Source organism: Channa argus, chromosome 6 (assembly GCF_033026475.1).
Source record: "Channa argus isolate prfri chromosome 6, Channa argus male v1.0, whole genome shotgun sequence".
Taxonomy (NCBI): domain Eukaryota; kingdom Metazoa; phylum Chordata; class Actinopteri; order Anabantiformes; family Channidae; genus Channa; species Channa argus.
In genome coordinates, this window is record NC_090202.1 from 8,047,445 (window position 1) to 8,063,019 (window position 15,575).

The 15,575-nt window shown below is 37.7% G+C and overlaps 2 protein-coding genes across 2 annotated transcripts; both read right to left on the minus strand.

Moving 5' to 3' along the window:
* Window positions 1-278: 278 nt before the first annotated feature.
* On the minus strand, window positions 279-3,460 carry LOC137129217 (extracellular calcium-sensing receptor-like). The gene is made up of 6 exons (XM_067508154.1): window positions 3,197-3,460; window positions 2,843-3,056; window positions 2,268-2,809; window positions 1,894-2,121; window positions 1,565-1,688; window positions 279-1,192 (listed from the first exon to the last, which is right to left on the minus strand). Exons 1-6 carry the CDS (start codon window positions 3,458-3,460, stop codon window positions 279-281), a joined length of 2,286 nt encoding a protein of 761 aa, XP_067364255.1.
* Window positions 3,461-9,572: 6,112 nt separating this feature from the next.
* Window positions 9,573-13,110, minus strand: LOC137128943 (extracellular calcium-sensing receptor-like). The gene is made up of 6 exons (XM_067507653.1): window positions 12,917-13,110; window positions 12,476-12,770; window positions 11,559-12,353; window positions 11,181-11,408; window positions 10,918-11,041; window positions 9,573-10,483 (listed from the first exon to the last, which is right to left on the minus strand). Exons 1-6 carry the CDS (start codon window positions 13,093-13,095, stop codon window positions 9,573-9,575), a joined length of 2,532 nt encoding a protein of 843 aa, XP_067363754.1. The 5' UTR covers window positions 13,096-13,110.
* Window positions 13,111-15,575: the final 2,465 nt, after the last annotated feature.

Below are 15,575 nucleotides of genomic sequence, written 5' to 3' on the forward strand. Positions count from 1 at the left end.
ACAGGATAAGCAGTTACAGATAATGGATTACTTTCATTTCATATGATTTCATGTCATTTTGTATTAATGCTGTGTGATCACCTTACACTATGTGACCAATGAATTTGATACAGAGGAAAAGAAGTATTACAGTTGTAAAATGCATCTATTCAATAAAATAAATAAAGATCTCTATTTATCTATTTATCTATTTATTAGTCTGTATAACACACTATTTTATAAAAAAAATTTATTAAACTACAATGCAACCCTATTAAATTTATGTTTTTTTTTACAATTTAGCATGTCTTTGTTGCCCCTTTCCCCATCATATTCTTTTTTGAATTTTTCTCAGGTCTCAGTAAGATAATATAACATTTTGGAATAAAAATACAAATTAACAGCCCAAAACTGGAGGCCAGAATAGCAAATATCTCCACAGCAACACTGAACTTCCCAGGAGAGCTGACATATGCTGGAATAAAAGTGATCCACACTGCACAGAAGATCAACATGCTGAAGGTGATAAATTTGGCCTCATTAAAGTTATCAGGCAGTTTCCGAGCCAGAAAAGCAAGAATAAAACAGAATGTGGCCAGAACACCTATGTACCCAAGTACAGCCCAAAAGCCTAAAGTTGATCCCAGAGCACATTCTAAGATGATTTTGTCTTTGGTTACTTTAAAATTCTGAAACGGAAAAGGAGGAGAAATTGTTAACCAGAGGATACATATTATAACCTGTATGAGAGTGAAAACCAGAACACTGAGTTTCTGCTGTGTTGGTCCAAACCATTTCATCACATTACTGCCTGGAAGTGAAGCCCTGAAGGCCATTAACACCACCATAGTTTTCCCCAGAACACAGGAGATACAGAGGACAAAGGTGATGCCAAATGCTGTGTGTCGCAGCATGCAGGACCACTCAGAGGGTCGGCCGATAAAGGTCAGAGAGCACAGGAAGCACAGAGTCAAGGAGAAGAGCAGCAGGAAGCTCAGCTCAGAGTTGTTGGCCCTGACAATAGGAGTTTTCCTGTATCTGAAGAAGATGAAGGCTACAACAGCAGTCATGCATGTTCCAAATAAAGATGCTGCAGTGAGCAGTGCTCCCATCATTTCTTCATATGATAGAAACTCTGCCTCCTTCTTTACACAGGCATCTCTTCTCTCATTGGGCCAGAATTCAGGCAGACATTTCAAACAGGTGATAGAATCTGAAAAGCAATAAAAAGCAGATGTTATATGTGCTGAGTATTTTGGTTTTAGTGTTGGATTTTGTTTTTATATTAGATGAGGCAGTACATTATTACCAGATGCTGCATGGATTACTGTATGACAAACCCATGACATGTTCAATATTGGTATTGTTCATATTAAGTATGAGCTATTTGCTTTAACATTTTCATTTTCAAATACATATAATAATCATATTTTGTGCTGAACAGTTACATTTTTATACACATGCACATTTTGAATCGAATCGTCTCACTTTTCAACAGAAAACAACAATATTCTATTATTTGAGATTGGCATGTAAGAGTCATTTAGTGGTTCTCTCAAGTGCAAAAACTTGAATATTATCAGACCTGTGATGTTGCTTATTTCTCCCTCTGCACATCTGATACAGTCATAGCAGCAGACAGGTTTTCCTTTCTGGAGAACTTTGCGAGTTCCTGGGGGACATTTCTCACTGCAAACTGATACAGGAACCTGTATTAACAACAAGAGAATGCAAAAATGTTTCAGCACTGACTTTGAAAAGTTGTGGCAAACCACTTTTTCTCCATACAATAATATGAACATTTTACAGCATGTAAAAATGTTTGAATTGCAAACCTCATACTTACTGTATTCTGATGCAATGTTATGAAAATTATACTTTGAGTAGAGTTACAGTGATCGAGTAACAGTTTACCTGTCTTGAATTATGTGTCCAAATTAAAGACTTATTTTGCAGACTCAGCTGTTTGTCTGCAGGTAAAGATGCATCATAAAGACCAACTGTGACAAACTCTGCAATGCCATTTTTTCCTGGCTGCCAGTTTATAATTTCATACTTTGCTGGTGGGTCTCCATTCTCATTAAAGTAAACTTCATCTCCTTCCTTTGTTTTGAAACTAATATTTTTTATGTGCTGTAAAATCTAAGAAGATATGAATTAGATATACACAGACTTTGTCTAAATGCATTGGTTATATTAGACCAGCAATGATGCAGTCTAATAATTTTTATTAATTAATTTCCACCTTAATGGTAAAATAGAATATAAGTACTTAAGAATTCACTCACCATGAATGGATCCAGCTGCACCTTGTAGTTACATGTTTTATTAAAGCCAAGAATATTATGAAGTGCATGGGCCACAGCATACACTCCTTTATAGACATTGTTGAATATGGACATAAGTGACATATCAATAAAACTGGGTTGCAATTCACTCAGATCTTCATGTCCAGTACATTCTCTCTTTTTCTCTGCTGATGAATTTGACTGATTAAACTTACAGCTAAACAATGTCTCCCAGAACTCTATTATTATGTCATTACCAAAAACTGGCTTCACATCTAATATGAACTCTCTCATCCCGCTGACATGTGCTTTGGGGATGGACAGGCCTATAGCACCATCCAGAATGTGATTTTGATCCATTTCTGCAATTTGGGAATCAAAGATCCAGCCCTCACTGCCTACCCACTGGTACCCAGTCAAGTTGTGCTGAGACAACTTATACATTAGTATGTCCATATCTGGGAAGGGAAGAAAAGCAACAATCACCCTGGAAGTAGAAACCTTAATAATGTCAATTATATTTTGTATTTTGTTTGGTGGATCTGTCCTAAAGAAAGATACAGAATACTCCAGACAGATGCCCAGCTGTTGTGCAGATTCTGTGAATGTAGCCATTCCATTGTTGCCATAATCATTATTGCTTCTTATAGCTCCAACCCAAGTCCAACCAAAGTGTTTGACCAACTGGGCCAGGGCTCTGCTCTGATAGTAGTCACTGGGTATGGTTCTGAGGAAGGATGGGTACTTGGTTTTATCACTGAGACAAGCACAGGTGGCAAAGTGGCTGATCTAAGGGATTAGAGAAATTACCTCCCAACATAAAAATATAAACCATTCATTATGTTACAATCATGCTCATCAGCATATTTAACTGTCTTAAGAATAACATTATTATTTTTACAAATTTAAATTGTATCAATCTTACCCACCAGTGGGATATTAAAGGGTCCAATAACAGTAGCTACAGCCATGCAAGGAGAAGAAGAAGTATCTCCCATTATTGCCTGTACTTGTGAGGGTCTGGTACATGAAGTCTCAGATTCTGCAGACACAACTTCATTACCATTAGCCAAGGCCAGTGCAACTCTCACACTTCTGGCAATAGAGCCACAAGTATCATACATTTTATATCCCAGAGAGATGCCAGGTAGAAGGTCTGTGCTGTTATTAATCTCCTCAATGGTAAAAATCATAGCCTGGGCAATCTGGAAATCTCTGAAATTCAAACTTAAACAGTTTGATGATGATTTTTAAAGCAGTTGTTAAAATAGAAACAATAAAACATCAAATGAAAGCATGTGATTTTGCTACAACACACAGTAGAGCACATTTTGTAAAAAACTTTTTAAAAACATTTTTCTCTTTACCTGATACATTCCAGTGGCAGTGGTTTGTTGGTGTAGGTTTCCTGTCTTTCTTTCCAGCTGCTGTGGAGAGAGAAGATTCCCCCTAATATAATGTTACCATCCTTAAACATTTGAGGGTTTTCAGGATCTCCTCTCTGTCTGCACACCAACTCCTTTGCCTGTGAGAAAGATGCTACAATCAAGAGCTGCAGTATTGCCCAACCCTGCTCTGGCCACTTCTGTGTGTACATCATACTGTCTGAGAGAAATAAACAAAGGGATGACACATATTATATTTATATATAAGCCAGTGTCTGTATTTATTCATTTTTGTAAAAATAACAGATGTTTACTATCTTTGAACCTATAGAATAAGATTGGCTAAGGGAGGGAGGTGTTTAAACTCTAGACGATTTTGGCCCTAATTCCCAACGGTAAATAATGTCTTCAGACAACAATATTTTGAGTAGTTGTGCTGTTTTTTTTTTACTATTTAAAAATAAATTACAGCCATTATAACTTATAGGCTGCAAATTTTGATTCCTCATAAATAAATGGCCAGTCGATTCCTCTGTATACCAGATATTTCCTCTCTAGTCATTTAATTCTGTATCTAATTCCTCTCCTACTCTACCTATGCGTCCACCTGTCTGTCCCCACCACCCCTTCACACCTGGTTTCAAGCACTTCATTACCTGCTCAAAATACTTGTGCATCTCATCTTCACGACACCTAAAATAAAATATTTGAAGCCATGTTTTGTTTTGATTGCAGTGAAAACAGCTTACAGTCCAAAAGTCAAAACTCCAATGTCTTAAAATACTGGATTATGTCCTATGAACATTCAATAAAGAAAAAAGTCCAAAAAATATTTAACAGAAAAACATTTTCATCTAAACATTCAATGCTTGGCTGGAGATGACCATTACCTTTGGACTTGATAAAAATAGTGGACCAACAACGGCGGATGAATGAACACCCTAAATCATCACTGATTGTGTAAACACTGGACTTCAAGTTCCTTTAATTCTGTGCCTCTAACAATCTCTCTCCAGACTGTTGGACCTTCATTTTCAAACGAACAGCAACATTTACTTTTATCTGAAAATAGGACTTGGATCACTTAACAATACTCCAGTGATTTATTTGCTTTCCCAGATAAGACACCTCTGAAACAGCTCAACATTATTATAAAACTTTTTTTATAATAAACTTTTTTCCCATAAAGACTGAGCATTGATTAAAACAGGATACAATGGTACCTTGAAACAAAAACCCAACAACTGAAGCTCTACTTTTAAAAAATCCCAAAAGAGGGGTGGCCTTCTGCTGGGAGTTGGGAATCATCATCTATGTCCACTTCTTGGCCCATACCAGTCCCATGCTTCTTCCTTCCCTAGCCACTAAAGTGGAATCACACAGCCATCTCAGAAATCACATCAACTAAGTAAAAGTAAATTTATACAGGCTGCTCGTTCTTATTTCTGAGGGATCACAAAGAGCAAGCCTCAGCTTACCATCACCGCCAGACACAGGAGACTGTCAGTCAGACATCAAAGATCCTGTCACACCAGCTCCTCCAGACCTCAACCTTCTGCTCATGAACCCTTTCCCCATAGGACACCTAAAGCTGAGTTGCCATATATACCAGTTGAATACCAAAAATCAGCAAGATGGAAGAAATCATAAAATCCAGGTCCTGATTGTTGGTAGAAGGCTGCACTCAGATCAAGAAGAACAAGGATGAACAAAAGACCAGATTCAGTTGCCAGGAGGATATCATTGGTGATTTAAAGTAAAGCTGTTTCAGTGTAATGCAGAGGGCAGAAACTATATTCGAATTGTTCATAAAGATTATTGTGTGTTAGATTGTCATGAAGCTGAGAAGTGAGAATTTATTTTGAAATCTTAGAAAGAAAAGGAAGATTGGAGATAGCATGTGGATTATCGAGGTCATTGGGATCTGCAATAGGCATTTTGAGTATGTGAGAGAGAGCAGCTGTTTTGAGAGAAGAGAGAACCATTTCATTGATAAGCAAGGGGTGAATTATGTGTGTCATGAGAGGGGCAAGGGAGTATTAAGTTAGAAATTGCGGTGAAGGCTGTGAGAGTGGAATTGGAGCCGATGGAGCTCAGCAGCTGAGTACTTGATGATTCCAGACACAGGTTAATGTAGAGTTGCAAAGATAGCCCAGAAGAGCACGGACCAAAAGCAGGTCTTACTAGACAACATGATTAGGAGTATTAGGCAGCAAAAAACATTCAAATTCTGGCGAGCAGCGGCAGCCAGCAGTGCCAGCGTTCACTCAACAAAGTTTCCGCAGCACCGTGGTAACATCTGGTTACTTTAATAAAGAAAGACATGTGTGACATTGTCAATCAGAAGATGATGAGTCCAAAATTGAGCATTTTGTTTAATATACCACTTACTCAGAGTTTTTAATAGAATTTTCTGATTTTCTATCTGATTTAGTGCTTAATACAGATAAAGTCATGATAGTGGGTGACTTTAACATTCATGTAGATGCTGACAGTAACTGACTCAGCACTGCGTTTAATTCATTATTAGATTCAATTGGTAAATAACTCACTCACTGTTTTAGTCACACTCTAGACATTGCCCTTACATATGGCAATAAAACGAACAATTTAACAATATTTCCTCATAACTGTCTTCTGTCTGACCATTTTCTAATAACATCTGAATTTACAATAACAGAATAGACAGCAGTTAGGATAGAATTCCACTGAAAAAGCTGTAAACAAATTTAAAGAAATTATTCTTTCATCATCATCTTTCATCACGTTACTTGTGCACAAGTTGATTATGTTGACATTTCTGCAGCCATAGTTCTGTTGAGCCTAGTTTTCCCTTAACTCTGAGCAGCAATGACTTCATGACTTTCTTTATGAATAAAATTGTAGATATTAGAGAAAGAATTCACCAGATCCTCCCCCCAAATATTACAGATAGATCTTCATGTACAACAGCTCTAGAATCATCAATAAGGCCCCTATCCCTCTTAGAATGCTTTTTACCCAAAGACCTCGATGAGCTAACTTTAATTATTACCTCATCTAACTAGACTGCTCAAGGAAGCTTTACCCTTAATAGATATGTTTGTATTAGATATGATCAATCTATCTTTAGAAGCAGGCTATGTACCACAGGCCTATAAGGTAGCTGTAATTAAACCAATACTTAAAAAACCCTGTCTTGACCCAGATGTTTTAGAAAATTACACACCAATATCTAATCTCCCCTTTATTTCTAAAATAATTAAAAAAGGAGTTGCAAAACAATTATGTGATCACCTTCATAGGAATAATTTGTATGAACCAACGATCTTCTCATGGCCTCAGATAATGGACTAGTCTCTATATTTGTTCTGTTAGATTTTAGTGCTGCATTCGATATCACTGATCACAACATTTTATTATAGAGACTGGAAGATGAGAGTGGGATTAAGGGAACTGCACTAGGTTAGTTTAAATTATCTATCTGATAGACTTCAATTTGTTCATGTTAATGATGAATCCTCCATGCACACAAAGGTTAGCTATGGAGTTCCACAAGGCTCTGTGTTAGGACCAATACTTTTTACTTTGTATATGTCTCCTTTAGGCAACATTATTAGAAAACACTCCATAAATTTCCACTGCTATGCTGATGATACCCAGCTATATTTATCTATGGAACCAGCTGAAAATAATCAGTTAAAAAAGCTTCAAGCATGCTACTAGACATAAAAGCCTGGATGTCCCACAATGTTTTACTTCTAAACTCTAAAGAAATATGATGTCCAACCATATTGTTACTCTAGATGGCATAAGTCTGGGCTCCAGTACTACTGCAAGGAACCTTGGAGTTATTTTTGAACAGGATTTGTCCTTTGCCTCACATATAAAAAAAATCTCTAGAACAGCCTTCTTCCACATACGGAACATTGCCAAAATTAGGAGCATCCTGTCTCAAAGTGATGGCGAAAAACTGGTCCATGCATTTGATACCTCTAGGTTGGACTACTGTAATTCCCTACTTTCAGGATGCCCCAGTAATGCCCTAAAGAACCTGCAATTAATCCAAATGCTGCAGCAAGAGTGCTGACTGGAACTAGCAAGAGAGATCATATTTCACCTTCACTAGCTTCTCTCCACTGGCTTCCCATAAAAATTTAGAATAGAATTTAAAACTCTGCTTCTTACATATAAATCTTTGAATTGTCAGGCTCCATCATATATAGAAGACCTCATAGCACCATATCCTCCCAGTAGACCACTTCGATCTCAGAATGCAGGCCTACTTGTGGTTCCCAGAATTTCCAAAGGTAGAATGGAAGGTAGAGCCTTTGGCTATCAAGCTCCTCTCCTGTGGAACCAGCTTCCAGTTCAGATTGCGGAAGCTGTGTGTCTTTCAGCGTGCAGCTACTGGTCCTACCAACCTGCCCGATGTTTTGTTGTCGCTTTTATTGCTCTGCTTTTTTCTCTCTCCCCTTTCCACTCACCCCAACCGGTCGAGGCAGATGGCCGTCCACCCTGAGCCTAGTTCTACTGGTGGTTTCTTCCGTTAAAGGGAGCTTTTCCTCTCCACTGTTGCCTATGGCTTGCTCCAGGGGGAATTGTTGGGTTCTCTCTATACATCTTTATAATCTTGACTTTATTCTGTAAAGTGCCCTGAGATGACTTTGTTGTGAATTGGCGCTATATAAATAAAGTTGAAATGAAAATGAAAAAAGTTCCCTACCCAAGCTGCCAGATGGTTTGCATTCTCACCGCTACTTTCCAGCCTACATTGAGTTCATCCTACTATACACGATTTAGACCAGGATATGTTTACTGACCTGACTCCGCCTGCCCCCCTGGTTTTGGCACCATTGATTCTCCCTGTTGTCGACCACACGAATGACGTTAAGGATTATGAGAACTGTTATCTGCCCATTAAGAGTTAAGATTATCATGGATCCTCGTAACCGTAATCGTTGGAGTGTTAAAATAAAGTTCAGCTATCTTTATTGCTAGAAGTAGCTGCAAAAAGACAATAGCTGTCTTATCATTACTTCCTGTTAAGCAGCTTGAGGCACTTGGAGTCGTGCAGTGTATGGGGCACAAGTGTTCTCCCTTCTGTCTGTCATTTTGGACAAGTTGCTCTCTTATTAGCCTGCTAGCACCTATGCTAGCCGAATAGCTAGTTAGCTAAGTCAGTTAGTGTTAGTCTTAGCTTCTGCTTCGCCGCCTCCCACAGTTGCTCCCATAAGCCGTGGGGCGCTACAGTATTAACTTTCAATTTACTTAAGGGCAGACAAACACAGAGTAATGATTAAGCAATTTATTTAAAATTTGGTGTCATGGGCCTGGTGGATCAGTGGTAGAGCATTGGGTTGGGATGCAGAAAGCAGCAGGTTTGAATCCCGCCCCAACCAGCCGCCAAGGGCAACCTTGGTGCCGGTCCCGAACCCAGACAAAGAAATGAGAGGGTTGCGGCAGGAAGGACATCCGCCGTAAATATACATGCCAAATCGATGTGCGGAACGTGTTCTGGTGTGGCGAAACAGCCGAAAGCCGTTTAAACTTTGGTGTCATTTTACTTGACGATAGAAAGAAATTAAGTACTTTTTTTTCTTGAACTGTTTGAGCACAACATAATAAAACAAGTCACATCAAATGTTTAAATACACGTTGTGAACTATATAAAATATGGTTAGTCAGTATGCATTTTGATATAAACCTTGTGCATTTATTTGTACTTGCATAACAAATATTAGCAAAAATTGTTGCATTTTACTTTATATTAAAAGCTATTGACTCCATATGCAATGTCACATTTTATTTAGATAAAGTAGAAACATATTGTGTTATGTGAAGCAGCTATTTAATAATATTGTTCTGTATACAAACTATTGTGTAAAAAATTGATTAGAATGTCTCTGTTGCCATGTTTTATGTATATTTATATAAGATTTTATGTCTTTGATGAACCTTTCCCCATTATATTCTTTTTTGAATTTTTCTCAGGTCTCAGTAAAATAATATAACATTTTGGAATAAAAATACAAGTTAACAGTCCAAAACTGGAGGCCAGAATAGCAAATATCTCCACAGCAACACTGAACTTCCCAGGAGAGCTGACATATGCTGGAATAAAAGTGATCCACACTGCACAGAAGATCAACATGCTGAAGGTGATAAATTTGGCCTCATTAAAGTTATCAGGCAGTTTCCGAGCTAGAAAAGCAAGAATAAAACAGAATGTGGCCAGAACACCTATGTACCCAAGTACAGCCCAAAAGCCTAAAGTTGATCCCAGAGCACATTCTAAGATGATTTTGTCTTTGGTTTCCTTTAAATTCTTAAATGGAAAAGGAGGAGAAATTGTTAACCAGAGGATACATATCATAACCTGTATGAGAGTGAAAACCAGAACACTGAGTCTCTGCTGTGTTGGTCCAAACCATTTCATCACATTACTGCCTGGAAGTGAAGCCCTGAAGGCCATTAACACCACCATAGTTTTCCCCAGAACACAGGAGATACAGAGGACAAAGGTGATGCCAAATGCTGTGTGTCGCAGCATGCAGGACCACTCAGAGGGTCGGCCGATAAAGGTCAGAGAGCACAGGAAGCACAGAGTCAAGGAGAAGAGCAGCAGGAAGCTCAGCTCAGAGTTGTTGGCCCTGACAATAGGAGTTTTCCTGTATCTGAAGAAGATGAAGGCTACAACAGCAGTCATGCATGTTCCAAATAAAGATGCTGCAGTGAGCAGTGCTCCCATCATTTCTTCATATGATAGAAACTCTGCCTCCTTCTTTACACAGGCATCTCTTCTCTCATTGGGCCAGAATTCAGGCAGACATTTCAAACAGGTGATAGAATCTGAAAAGCAATAAAAAGCAGATGTTATATGTGCTGAGTATTTTGGTTTTAGTGTTGGATTTTGTTTTTATATTAGATGAGGCAGTACATTATTACCAGATGCTGCATGGATTACTGTATGACAAACCCATGACATGTTCAATATTGGCACAATCATATTAAGTATAAGCTATTTGCTTTAACGTTTTCATTTTCAAATACATATAATCATCATATTGTGTGCTGAACAGTTACATTTTGATACACATGCACATTTCAATCGTATCGTATCACTTTTCTGTTAAAATAAATAAAAGCCAGAATCTTTATACATCATAAATTTTAAAAACTCCTACTTTGGAAATTAGAAAACAACAATATTCTACTATTTGAGATTGGCATGTAACAGTCATTTAGTGGTTCTCTCAATTGCAAAAACTGGAATATTATCAGACCTGTAATGTTGCTTATTTCTCCCTCTGCACATCTTATACAGTCATAGCAGCAGACAGGTTTTCCTTTCTGGAGAACTTTGCGAGTTCCTGGGGGACATTTCTCACTGCAAATTGACACAGGAACCTGCATGAACAACAAGAGTATGCAAAAATTTTTCAGCAATTTTTCAGACTTTGAAAAGCTTTGGAAAACCACATATTTTCATGCTATATAATGACAGTAATACATATATGATATTTATGATGATGAATTGTTTTCTTACTTGTTTGGAGTTTTGTGCCCATATTAAAGACCTATTTTGCAGACTCAGCTGTTTGTCTACAGGTAAAGATGCATCATAAAGACCAACTGTGACAAAGTCCACAATGCCATTTTCTCCTGGCTGCCAGTTTATAATTTCATACTTTGCTGGTGGGTCTCCATTCTCATCAAAGTAAACTTCATCTCCTTCTTTTGTTTTAAAATTAATATTTCTTATGTGCTGTAAAATCTATGAAGATACAAATTAGATACACAGACTTTGTCTAAATGCATTGGTTGAACAACACATTAGACTTCAATGATGAAGTTTTCAAAATCTTAGTCATTAATTTGCACCTTAATGGTAAAGTAGAATATAAGTACTTAAGTATTCACTCACCATGAATGGATCCAGCTGCACCTTGTAGTTACATGTTTTATTACAGCCAAGAATATTATGAAGTGCATGGGCCACAGCATACACTCCTTTATAGACATTGTTGAATATGGGCATAAGTGACATATCAATAAAACTGGATTGCAATTCACTCAGATCTTCATGTCCAGTACATTTTCTCTTTTTCTCTGCTGATGAATTTGACTGATTAAACTTACAGCTAAACAATGTCTCCCAGAACTGTATTATTATGTCATTATCAAACAAATTGACTGGCTTCAATTCTAATATGAACTCTCTCATGCCGCTGACATGTGCTTTGGGGATGAACAGGCCTATGGCACCGTCCAGAATGTGATGTCGATCCATTTCTGCAATTTTGGAATCAAAGATCCAGCCCTCACTGCCTACCCACTGGTACCCAGTCAAGTTGTGTTGAGACAACTTATACATTAGTATGTCCATATCTGGGTAGGGAAGGAAAGCAACAATCACCCTGGAAGTAGAAACCTTAATAATGTCAATTATATTTTGTATTTTGTTTGGTGGATCTGTCCTAAAGAAAGATACAGAATACTCCAGACAGATGCCCAGCTGCTGTGCGGTTTCTGTGAATATAGCTATACCATTATTGCCATAATCATTATTGCTTCTTATAACTCCAACCCAAGTCCAACCAAAGTGTTTTACCAATTGGGCCAGGGCTCTGCTCTGATAGTAGTCACTGGGTATGGTTCTGAGGAAGGATGGGTACTTGGTTTTGTCACTGAGACAAGCACAGGTGGCATAGTGGCTGATCTAAAGAAATATGGAAATTACCTCCAATGATAAAAAAAACATTAAATCACAATCATGCTCATGATCTTATTTACTTCCTGTTGAATAACAAAATTATTTTCACAAATTTACATCTTACCCACCAGTGGGATATTAAACGGTCCATTAACAGTAGCTACAGCCATGCAAATAGAGGAAGAAGTATCTCCCATTATTGCCTGTACTTGTGCAGGTCTGGTACATGTCTCAGATTCTGCAGACACAACTTCATTACCATTAGCCAAGGCCAGTGCAACTCTCACACTTCTGGGAATAAAGTCACAAGTATCGTATATTTTATATCCCAGAGAGATGCCAGGTAGAACGTCTGTGCTGTTATTAATCTGCTCAATGGTAAAAATCATAGCCAAGGCAATTTGGAAATCTCTGAAATTCAAACTTGATGCAAACAGTTTCATGATCATTTTCAAAGAAGTTGTTGAAATAGAAACAATAGAACATTTAATAGAAGTATGTGATTGAATTACATCACACAGTAGAGCACATTTTGTAAAAAACATTTATAAAAACATTCTTATCTTTACCTGATACATTCCAGTGGCAGTGGTTTGTTGGTGTAGGTTTCCTGTCTGTCTTTCCAGCTGCTGTGGAGAGAGAAGATTCCCCCTAATATAATGTTACCATCCTTAAACATTTGAGGGTTTTCAGGATCTCCTCTCTGTCTGCACACCAACTCCTTTGGCTGTGAGAAAGATGCCACCATCAAGAGCTGCAGTATTGCCCAACCCTGCTCTGGCCACTTCTGTGTGCACATCATACTGTCTGAGAGAAATAAACAAACAAATGCTAGTGTCTGTATTTATACATTGTTTGAGTACTGTAAAAATAACAGTGATGTTTACTATGATTAAACCTATAGTGTAAGATTGGCTAAAGGGGAAGGAGGTGTTCAAGCACTAGAGGATTTTGAACCTGTAACCTCATGGTAAATAATATATTTTTCGACTAAATGTTTGCAGTAGTTGTGCTGATTGTGTTTTGTACTTAAAAAAAATATTTATTTTAAAGTTTTGGTTGGAATCATTGAATGAACTATGCAGAAATTAAAGCCATTATTATTCATAGACTCCTAGACTCCTAATTATGGTGGTGGTAAAATATTGAATTGTCTTCTAATATCAATCAGAAAATAATTTACAATACAAAAAGTCCAACCTCTGAATGCAAAGATTTTAATTTATGCATTTAAGACTTGGTTGGGGTTGACTGCATTAACTTTTGATTTTATCAAAATAGTGTAACAACACCAGCGGATGACACATTTTCAAATGAAATGCAACATTTATATTCATTTGAAAATAGGACTTGGATCACTAAACAGTACTCCAGTGCTTTTTTAAAAAACCAGGCCATCAAACCAGCTAATTCTCATTACATAGGCATCAAAAAGCGTGGTTTTGTCTAGTCACTTTTGCCTTACATGCTGATGCTTAGGGTACCTGTTTTCGTTGAGAGAGGGAGACAGAGAAGGAGAAAGACAACTACTGGAGAAAACAGCCAGAGTTAATGTCATACAGTGGTGACAATTGTGGGGTGAGAGGAGAAGGAAACGAGCTCAGTCTATCGATGGGTAGGTCACCCAGCAGTCTAAGCCTATAGCAGCATAACTATAACTAACTATATGCTTTATTAAAGAGGAAGGTTTTAAGCCTAGACCTAACAGTAGAGAGGGTGTCTGCTTCCCGAATCTGAACTGGGAGCTGGTTCCACAGGAGAGGAGCTTGATAGCTAAAGGCTCTACCTCCCATTCTACCTTTGGAAATTCTGGGAACCACAAGTAGGCCTGCATTCTGAGATCAAAGTGGTCTACTGGGAGGATATGGTGCTATGAGGTCTTCTATATATGATGGAACCTGACCATTCAGAGCTTTATATGTAAGAAGCAGGGTTTTAAATTCTATTCTAAATGTAATGGGAAGCCAATGGAGAGAAGCTAGTGAAGGTGAAATATGATTTCTCTTGCTAGTTCCAGTCAGCACTCTTGCTGCAGCATTTTGGATTAATTGCAGGCTCTTTAGGGAGTTACTGGGGCATCCTGAAAGTAGGGAATTACAGTAGTCCAACCTAGAGATAACAAATGCATGGACCAGTTTTTCAGCATCACTTTGAGACAGGATGCTCCTAATTTTGGTAATGTTCCGTAGGTGGAAGAAGGCTGTTCTAGAGATTTGTTTTATATGTGAGTTAAAGGACAAATCCTGTTCAAAAATAACTCCAAGGTTCCTTGCAGTAGTACTGGAGGCCAGACTTATGCCATCTAGAGTAACAATATGGTTGGACATCATATCTCTGAGATTTTTGGGCCCAAATACTGTGATTTCAGTTTTGTCTGAGTTTAGAAGTAAAACAATTTAGGACATCTAGGCCTTTATGTCTTGTAGGCATGCTTGAAGCTTTATTAACTGATTATTTTCATCTGGTTCTATAGATAAATATAGCTGGGTATCATCAGCATAACAGTGGAAATTTACGGAGTGTTTTCTAATAATGTTGCCTAAAGGAGACATATTTAAAAAAAAAAGTATTGGTCCTAACACAGAGCCTTGTGGAACTCCATAGCTAACCTTTGTGTGCATGGAGGATTCATCATTAACATCAACAAATTGAAATCTATCAGACAGATAAGATTTAAACCAACCTAGTGCAGTTCCTGTAATTCCAATTTCATGTTCCAGTCTCTGTAATAAAATGTTATGATCAATGGTATCAAATGCAGCACTAAGGTCTAACAGAACAAGTATAGAGATGAGTCCATTATCTGAGGCCATGAGAAGATCGTTAGTGACTTTTACCAGTGCTGTTTCTGTACTAACTCTAAATCCTGACTGAAAGTCTTCATACAAATTATTCCTATGAAGGTGATCACATAATTGTTTTGCGACTACTTTTTCAATTATTTTAGAAACAAAGGGGAGATTAGATATTGGTCTGTAATTGGCTAAAACACCTGGGTCAAGACAGGGTTTTTTAAGTAGTGGTTTAATTACAGCTACCTTATAGGGCTGTGGTACATAGCCTGTTTCTAAAGATAGATTGATGATATCTAATATGAATGTATCTATTAAGGGTAAAGCTTCCTTGAGCAGCTTAGTTGGAATAGGGTCTAGGGTCAATTTATGGTAAAATTGTGAGTAAAATAATGAGCTTGATCAATTTTAGAATAAGGCTGTAACATAACAAAAT